The 10,291-nt window shown below is 34.0% G+C and overlaps 1 protein-coding gene and 1 pseudogene across 1 annotated transcript; one reads left to right on the forward strand and one right to left on the reverse strand.

Annotated features, from left to right (window-relative positions):
• The first annotated feature begins 307 nt into the window (after positions 1–307).
• On the forward strand, positions 308–7,340 carry LOC133188289 (monocarboxylate transporter 2-like; annotated as a pseudogene).
• Positions 7,341–8,015: 675 nt separating this feature from the next.
• Positions 8,016–9,863, reverse strand: LOC133188290 (uncharacterized). Its single transcript, XM_061323660.1, has one exon. It carries the CDS (start codon positions 9,861–9,863, stop codon positions 8,016–8,018), a length of 1,848 nt encoding a protein of 615 aa, XP_061179644.1.
• Between the last annotated feature and the right edge of the window lie 428 nt (positions 9,864–10,291).

Raw genomic sequence — 10,291 nt, forward strand, 5'->3', positions numbered from 1 at the left:
TGAAGTGAAAGTTGCGGGTCCTTCGGATGAGACCTTAAAAACCGAGGCCCCGTGTCACGGCAGGCGTTGGCACGATAAAGATCCCTCACTGCTCAATGGCCCTGAGTGCCGAGTAAAGGTCAAAATTTGAAGCCCTTCACCGGTATATGGTGACGTCTCTATATGAGTGAAAAATTCTCGAATGGGACGTAAAACAATATACAATCAATCAATAAACCGAAACCAAGATTTGAAAGATATTCACAAGGTGCACACAGTATATATACTCAACAATATGTGATAGAACTACTCGGCATTCTGCCGTATGATGTCACCGGAAGGAAATCGACCAGAGGGTGGGTATGGGTGGGTATTGGTAGCCGCAGTGTTTTCTACCTTCGTAATTCATATAGGGATACAGGGAGCGACCGGGATAATCCACAGTGAATTGGTCAAGACCACCTCCGCTGATCTGGCTGTGATTGGCTGGATCGGCTTTTTAATGACTGGACTTAATACACTTTCAGGTGAGAGTCATCACAGGCGAATATAAGAAATAGCCTGGAAAATAATCCAGAAAAAAAAAAAAACAGTAAAATTATTTTAAACATCGATGACTTTTTGTATCATTGATAAAGTGCACTTGGTATAATTATTTTCAAGCCACTCTTCGGATAAAGGAAAAACGTAACCTTGTACTAATAATCCATCTAAGCCACAGTTCAGGGAGACAAGTGGGGGTTTACTGTGTGAAAACTACAATAGAAAAACTCTATAAATTTACATCATATGTAACAGACATTGACTTCAGTGTGCAAACGAAGTTTAGGGAAAATCTATTGTCTGTTTATTTATCAGGGACCCTCTCAAAATACAGGTACATTTAGTATAGGATTATATGGGAAAGTGCTAGTTTTTGCACTTCAAAGCAATTATAATAGTAAACTATAGTTACCTATAGTAAATTTTTTTAAGGATAATTAGTATAACTTATGTAATATTGTCTTACTTTCGTAAGAATAATTTGTTCACGATTTATTCATTTTGTTGTTTAGACTTACATTGTATGTGGAGGTGTTCTCGTTTAGAATTACTTGATTTCCATTTCAGCACCACTTGTGTCCATCCTAACGGAACTGGTACCTTGCAGGTTACTAATTATAACCGGAAATATATTGATTAGTGTGGGGTTCCTCTGCGCAGCCTTTATCTCTTCAGTTCCGGTGCTGATTATGTGCCTGGGGATTCTTCCAGGTAAGTTATAATGTTGATAATGAAATAAAAATTTTGTATATTAGTTAAACTTGCTTTAAAGGAAGTCCTGGGGGTATGTAATGTTCTTTTTTAAGAATAATCGAAATTCTTCATATCTACACAAGAAAGTGTTAAAATGAATACTTCCTTTATACAGACCTTTCTTTTTATCTGACTTCGTTTTCAGCAGGTTCTACTGTATCTGCAAAGAGTGCCTGTAGTTTCTATGTAAACTCGCTTTTCAGATTTTATAATTGCTAATTTAAATAGCGGTTTATAAAATTAATCGTTTTTGCAGGTATTGGTATGAATTTAGTGATGTTTTCATCAACAATAATTTTGAAAGGATATTTTGTGCAAAAAATGTCCCTTACTTGGGGAATTTGCTTGGCTGGCGCTGGTGTGGGTATGATAAGTTTCCCGCCATTTTATGTTTACTTACACACAACTTTTGGATTAAAGGGATCCTTCCTTTTATGTTCAGGCATTTGTTTGAATTGTGTCGTATTTTCCTGCTTATCCAAACCAAGCAAATTTCAAACTCGAAGTAAGTACAAACATTTTATTTTAAAAATAAAAATATTTAACTTTTTATCTTAAAGAGATACAGAGACATAATTTGATTCTGTCCAAATTTTACTCTCTTCCTCGGAGAAAGACAAATTTACCTCTCCAAAACAAACGACAAAATGGGACATAATAATTATTGTTATTCAACAAAAGGTTTTACATCTCTTTACATACATGTGACTATCCATTCAATAAACAATGAACTTAATATTGCCTACATATGTATATGGTACCATCATTGTTTCCGAATACAAAACCAGTTTTCTTCATTTTTTGCGCGGGGAATGGAGGGGATGGTTGTTGATTCTCAAAAATCGTGTTTTAACTAGGGGAAAGTACTTAAACTGTGTTCTTTGAGAGAAAAAAAATAATATCGGGCTTACGATTCTCGTTCAGTTTTTTCCTCTCAAAGAATGCACAGTTTCCGGCATTTCCCCTATACATAAAAAGTCGCGTGATCTTGAAATACACGTTAGCAACGATGCAGCAGATACAACCTTTGTTTTTCCTCCCTTTGCATGCTTTATAGTGCAGTTTTTCAAAATTCCGCTATACTCATTGTGTGGACCCTGAGGTCCACGCAGAAAAAACACTGTATAAATGCAAGGTGAAACCGGATGAAACTCCTATCGGGACAACTCGTCACATTCACAAAGACAATTCGCGCTATCTTACGTGATCAACTTAACGCATTGATGACATGTGATAATAATTCTGAATACCTTAGGTATATATTTATTAGCACATACTCCTTAACAAAAAATACAATAGTAAACTATAGTTTATCACAGTTTACTAAAGTAAATCAAAGTTCCAAAGTTTTCACTGTAGTTTATCATCCTCATAAAGTATTTTAATAATTTATTGCTTATTTTGCCTTTTTTTTTTTTTTTTTTTTTTTTTTTTTTTTTTTTTTTTTTTTTTTGAGAGGGGGGGGGGGGGGTGAGAGTTGTTGTAGATCTTAAATTAGAATTTGGATTTACAAAATAGTTAATTGAAATGCAATATTTACATTTAAAAATTAAGAAAATACATGTTTTCTTAAGTCGATTGAGCAGGAATTTTGGTTCTAAATGACTCGAATTTCATTTTTTAAATATCTTATTTTCCTTTCTTCATAAAAAAAATTATGCTACATCAGCATGAACTTTGAAACATCTGAATAAATGTTTCTTATCTATCGGCGCAAGAGACAACCTCACACTAAAATTCATTTCTTTGTACTTCAATTTTTTTTTTGGGGGGGGGGGGGGGTTTATAAAAAAGTTCACAGAAGCTTTTATGAATTTTGACCATGATATTTCATAAAATGTCAAGAGTGGGTTTCCAAAACCTAATTCCACTGGTGTATAGTTATTCAAAGTTTTCACATTAGTGAATCAAAATTTCGAAGTTTTCACTATGGTAGATCAAATTTGCAAAGTTTTACTAAAGTTAATCAAAGTTTTTAAGTTTTCACTATAGTTAATCAAAGTTTCAAAGTTTTTATTAAAGTTAATCAAAGTTTCAAAGTTTTTGCTTTGATACTATAGTTAACTGTAGTTAACTAAAGTTTACTATAGTATTAATTGGTAAGGACTGGCTCAAAATCTCCTCTCATTCAAATGTATCTTAATAGTAAATAAATATACATGTATTAATATTCTTGTTCTAGTATAAAAATGTATGCTGTATAGTATATAATTATTTTACCAATTAAAATGGGAAAAGCATGGTCAAACAATTTACAGAGAATGATAAAATGAAGCGAGGAGTAACCTTTTTTTTTTTTAATTTTGAGGTTAATGGTCAAGGCTGATTTATAATAACAGATACCAAGATCAACAATTTAATATTAAGGCCGTGTTGTTATTTTTTATTACAGCTTTATATGCAATAAGACTTCATGATTATTGAAAAATGTTTCAGTCTTTCAGACCAAGATAAAAGAAATCTATAATATATATACAGTTTTAATACAACTAAGAAACTTTTCTCCGGATTTTTGTTAGAAACGCATGCATATGGTACACGTATTGCAGTTCTTTTTTAAGGACCGCAACTTGTATTTTTTTAATCTTTTATTTTATGATACAAATGTCATAAAAGAAACATGATTTTGACTCATTATGTCTCTTTAAGTCTGTTAGAGTCATTCCATATTTGTAAAATTCCAGAGCAGTCAATGTTCGTGGGCAAGCAAAATTTAATTGTTCGTGGGGTCGTTATTTCATTTATTTTAATACAAATTAAATTAATCAAAACCTTGACAGAAAAATTATTCGTGAAGATGTAAATTCGTTTGTAAAGGTGACCCACGAAATCCACGAGCATTGGTCCCCCATGAGCAATGATGATTCCACAGTATGTTTAAGTCAACTGGCATTGGTAAAATTATCTAACGTTCTTTTATAGAAAAACGATCGGAAAAGAGATTTTTAATAACAGAACTTTTTGACTTTAACCTTTTTAAATCGCATAACTTTGTTTTGTTTGTGACAGCTCATCTTCTATTCAACGCTGGATATGCCGCTCTTTCACTTACTTGCCAATCAAAGGAGAGGAGGAGGGCTTCTCGGAGCAATCGTCTGCCCTATTCATAACGTCCTTAGTAGCCGGAAGTTCAAAAGCAAGAATAGCATTCGGATGGTTCTCGACGAAGTTTCCTGCACTTCGAACTCGAGTATATCTTGGTGTTGTGTTTACAGCGATCCTGAAGTTACGATCCCTTATTTTAAGCATAACTACTTACATTTCCAACAGTTTTCTCTATGATAATTCTTTGAAAGTTAAGTGTGCTAATTTTCCCCCGCTTTCACTGAAAGTGGTGGATATTAATTTGGGTCTGTCCGTCAGTCCGTCCGTCTGTATTTCTGTCTGTCTGTAACACTTTCGTTTCCGCGCGATATCTCGGGGGGGGGGGGGATTTAATGAATGATAGTATTCAGCATGTGAAATGAAGAAGTTATGACGTCTGGCTTGTACAAACTCATAAAAACATTATTACAGTGTGATAAATAAAAAGAATCTTCTATACGCATATTAAAGAATAAGCAATCAAACCTTTATATCCAAACCGGCATTTTTTATTTGCTTCAATATACATGTATACATTTAATAATTTTAATAATTCTACAAATCCAGGGAGGGGGAGGGAGTCCAAGAATCTTCAATACACATATTAAAGAATAAGCAATCAAATCTTTATATCCATAATGGCATTTTTTATTTGCTTCAATATACATGTTTACATTTAATAATTCTACAAATCCGGGGGGGGGGGGGGATTCCGACCCCCCAACTGCACATGCTCTTCTTTTTTCCCAAAGCGGGGGACAAAAATTCTCTGAATTAGCTTGTTTATTTATAATCACGTTCTTATTTCATATCCAAATGTAAGGAATCTCTGTCTAGTTTGTTGGATATGCCAGGGACATTAACGACAGTTGGAAATGTGGGATAATTTATGCAAATTATTCTACATTAACTGTTTTAATGCCCTGCATATCCAACAAACTAGACAGTGATTCCTTGAATTACAACGTAAATAATAAAAATCCATCTCGAATTCATTTATTCCTCAATGTTTTTGTGATAGCATACGGTAATATCATTTATCTACACCGATAAGTTCTTTAACAAGCAAACCTAATTGTCAAGCAATTACACGAGACCTGTCATGGCAGCTGGAGATGACGACTGGAAAAATATGAAATTCTTTTTTTAAGCGTTCAAAGGGCTTCGATGTTGATCATGAATAAAAATTTCATGTTATTCGAAGAAATTTTAATTCAAAATATTCAAAACTTATTTTACCTGAAGTTGACTGAAGTGAAAAAATATTTTTGCACCTTTACGGTGACCCTATAGAATTTTAGCCCTCTCTCAAATACGCCAAATGAGAAAAATCGGAGAGGGTACATTATTTTAGCTAATAGCCTACTAGACGAAAGCACGGGGAATTGAAGTTATACCACTACTGACAGAAAAATTCCAATAATATATATTGTAGGGTTATTACTTACAGCCTATAGGCTTATAGCAGAGAGAAATACTTTGTTCAAAATCCCACATTTAGTTTTGGAGCAGAAGTAGATGTACGTCACCCCCCCCCCCCTTTGTAAAAACTTGAAAAATAACAATTTCATTTATTGTGAAACCTGTTATACTATGCTATGGATATTGTACTTCAGGTGCTCTTATTTCATTTTCCTCAAGGAAAAAAGCAGCGAATATGCACATTTTAATGATAAATTGATTTTTTTTCTTGTAGGCCTAAACATTAACTTTTAACGCCCTACGAATAGGCCGAGTATTTGATACAAAAGCATGTATTCAGAAAAAAAAATGTATTGATTAAAGGACAAAATTTTATTAATTGTATTTGAACAATACCTTATTTATTAATTTTCTCTTTTCAGGTAAGCAAAATTTATTACGAAGTACAAATTGTACTTCGGGTTCGTTGCCACTATGCTCTCAGTGAGGAATATACAAATTTTAGCTATAAATTTATTAGGAAAACCTACTAATAGTCTTTCGATGCATAAATATATTCACACCTAATAGTGTTATAAGTAATTTACCATTATTTCAATGACCATTCACACAAAAGCTTTTTTATGTTCATGCAGCTATAATCGCCTCGTTTTCCTTTTTAACATCGGACTCGATGCTATATAATGTTCTAGAAGTTTCCGTCAATGTTTAGATCGGCGAATGAAGAAAATAATTTGCACATTTCTCTTTTTAATCGGTTATCACAACTTATTTCTTTTATATCATTTTAATCAAATTTTGATTGAATAATTCAGTGATGACGTTTAATGAAATAAATAAACGATTGCTTGTTGTCAGTTTCATTAAAAATTGCCAGTAACTTAGATCCGCCAACCGGAACCGCCACCGTACTCACGTTTTTGCTATTTCATGGCTGTTTACAGAAAAAGGAAGTAGACTTTTAATTTCATGTACAATACTTACTATGCGAGTGAAATCTGAATATAGTTTACGGACATCATCTTGTATCTAGTGTATTCACAGAGGAGTTAGTAAGAACTCTGGTGCACCCGTTTCGGAGTTTATTTGCAAAAGTTATTAATTTATAAGTATGGATTTTTAATTAATTATTTTTACTGCTGAAGCAAGCTTATTGATATTGGAAAAAGCTTTTTAATACCTTTTTGGGGGATGGAGGTGGGTTAAGTTGTGTGTGGCTGTTCAGTGGAAAACATGTTCATCTCATAGGTTTTCTATTTCTGTGTAAATTTCTGTTTTTTAACGTATGTGAAAAGGATAAAGCTAGAATACATTTTGAGCTAACACTTGCTTTAAAATTAACCCTTGTTCTAGATCTATCTTGTCCAGTCATCTCACCCTCACCACCTCTATTTTGTACCCTTGCCTCCTCTTTGTCTTTCTTTTTAGAATTGAAATTATCTGGCCCCATCAACACAATCAGCACAATATTACTTTTAATTGTTTATTTCATTTCATTTTCAGCTAAGAATCCTGAATCTGATGTTTTTATTGGGGGTGTGGGTGGGGTTTGGGGTTAATTGAAGGGGGTATAGGGTGCCACACAGGTGCATTCCTTTTCAGGAATCACTCATACAGAGATCCCTTCGGTACTTCTTGGGATGTTGGGAGTGGGCAGGTTTCCTAGCAGTCTATCTATAGCAACTATGCAACAGGGAATCGAGTCCCTTATAGGAATCTAGGAATCCCAATTGCAGGTAAAATAATTGTATACTAAACTTTAAAATGCTTAACATTATCCTTGTTTATGCATTAACGATTCCTGTTCCAAGCATATTTACTCTGCAATTTAACTGATAAATGAAACATTCTTTTCATGAATGAAAAAAAAATGTAATTCCCATGATGATTGTGTGAACAACAAAATCGATGTGTCTAAATTTTAGTGTTTGCGAGCAAGAAGACAATTTAAACAAACATAATCATACTAAAGAGTGCTAATAATTATACACTGCGAAAATTGTTCAATATTAAATATTGCCAGTTATGTGCACTAGATAAAATTGAGTCACTCATGTGACCTTCCTGGACATAAAAACGTCAAATGCTTTGAGTGCGCGATCCCTACCTTAAAACACCGAACACTTTACTGATAATCCATCCTTTAACTGCATGAAGATCTGATGTGTTTGAGTCGTCAGCTTTGACTCTTAATAAGAACTTCTGCTTACTTACTTTACATAAATTAACCATTTCTAGCATATTTGGTAAACAACACATTTTCTTTCGTAGTCTAACACCAATATCTTGTCTCCTGCTGGATGAAGTGTAATGTTATAAGTATCGGTCATGTCTGTCAAAACAATGTCTCTGCTTTCCCTTTCTTCGCGTTTTAGCTGTTTAAGTTTAGTAGTCGTATGAAAACAAACCAATATGTTATCTTGTGAGTCAAATGCGAGTCCACGAGGATATCCATCCTGAGCACTCTTAAAAATCTCTTTGTTATTCTGATCCACAACTATTACCATCCCATCTCTTATAAAACAATGATTATCTGATATCAACGACGAGCACACAAAGGGAACCTTTCCATCACTTGTATATGCTGAACTATGTATAATGCAGAAATCCAAAGAACAAATCATTCTCTTGGAATCATTGGCGGCAAACACTGACGTTGGCCCACAAGAAATTGCCAACATAGGCTCTTCCAAGTGAATGGTTCTAACTTTTGTTATTTTTGTAGTTTCTGCGACCTCAATTCGATAATGATTAATAAAGTTTTTAAAAGAAACATAAAGTTCATTCAAACATAAACCAGTGTGGCAGAGGCCGTAAGGTTTGTCCTGACACTTCTCAGTGTGAACACATTCTCCTGTGGACTTGCTGATGTCGTAAATCTTCAGCGAAGGTGGGTTAGCCAGAGAAAGTATAATCCTAGTGTCATGTATAAACAAGCCATAACAAACTGTTTCTGACTTTTCGTTAATCTCCGATAGCTTTTTAAATTCAACTTTCATCCAGTCCATTTGAGACATTCTTTTTCTTCTTTGTAAAATATTATCTTTATCAGTTATCTTTGGAGCACTCATCTGTGAAATTCTCTCCACAATCCTAGATTGTACTTTAGACAATGCTACGTCTTCAAATTCTTTGCCATTGGAAATTTGACTCAGAAAGTCTGAGTTGTGTTGCATGTAATCTTCAGAGAAGTTCCAAATATCCAAAGATTTTAAACGAGTAATGTAGTCAGAAATCTGATTTTGTAATCTATAATTCGTAATAAACAGTTGTTTTGAGGATCCACTATTCAACATTGATTGTAGTATGATTATTGCCTCATGTACTGTAGTAGAAAACCGTTTCAACTCATCAGAAGCTATTTCAATGTTTCCAATAGAATCTGCATGATTCTGTTCAAACCGTTTCAGCCACTGTGCATGAGCACCGTCCAGTAACGAGCTGATTTCTTTAACTTTCTCTTCTGTCTTCATACATATTTCTTGCTTCCTGCTGTTGAGTTTGGCTACTTTATTCAAGTTTTCTAACAGCATATCTTCCAGTCTTTTCTCCAAACAAATATATATCGAAGCAATATTTTGAATGTTATCTCGGTCAATTCCCAAAGCCATATCTTCAACTGTGTCTAGATTCTTGCATAGTTTATGCTGTTTGACGAGGCATATGCTACAACATAGCTCTTGGTGGTCGTGACAAAACACATCAAGTATCTTCCCTTTGTGCAAGAGACATGACTCTTCTACCTCAACTTCGCTGTTCAACTTTTTGATGTCTGAAATACTTAATATTTTATGATTCTGCAGACTTTGCACAGCTCTGTGTAATGATTTACAATCTTCGCAAATAGCTTCCATACATGCTTTGCACCAGTGCTTCGCAGGTACAGTTTTCTCTTGTCGTTTGCAAATCATGCAGTTTTTATTTTCATCTTGTTCCAGAGACATAGCCAGAATAAGTTTATTTTGTGGTAATTCGGATGCCCATTCTCCACTAGAAATGTCAGTCCTCGGAGCTTCGATACATCTACGACACACTGGACATTCGATGAATTTTATTGTGTCGTTTTCCTTATGTGTTGCCATACTTGACATGTAAGTCTGAATACATGCCTCACAAAATGTGTGATAACACGACAAATACTTTGGATTTCTTACCTTCTCTAAACATATCGGACAGTGAATTTTTTCACTCGCAGGGTAAGCGACTGGGATTTTGTTTTTTAAATCAGCCATTTAAAAGAATGATACATATATTCTCAAAGGCCCAAGCTCAACTTTCGGTTTAAATTCTCCTCATTATGGCACGCCGATGGAATCAAAAGTATCTTTTGATAAATTCATAAAGTTCGTGATTTTTAAAGCTTCAAAACTGTGTTGTAGATTTTTATATGGTTGATTCTTACTTAAAAATAATAAGAAATCTAAAATTAAAAAGAAATTAAAAATATACATTGTGACAAGATATAAGATTCATTCTGTATCAGAACCTTATAGCAATGACCGAATTTAAC

Source organism: Saccostrea echinata, unplaced genomic scaffold (assembly GCF_033153115.1).
Source record: "Saccostrea echinata isolate AGI-Se365-2 ecotype Australia unplaced genomic scaffold, CSIRO_AGI_Sech_v1 ptg000016l, whole genome shotgun sequence".
Lineage (NCBI taxonomy): Eukaryota > Metazoa > Mollusca > Bivalvia > Ostreida > Ostreidae > Saccostrea > Saccostrea echinata.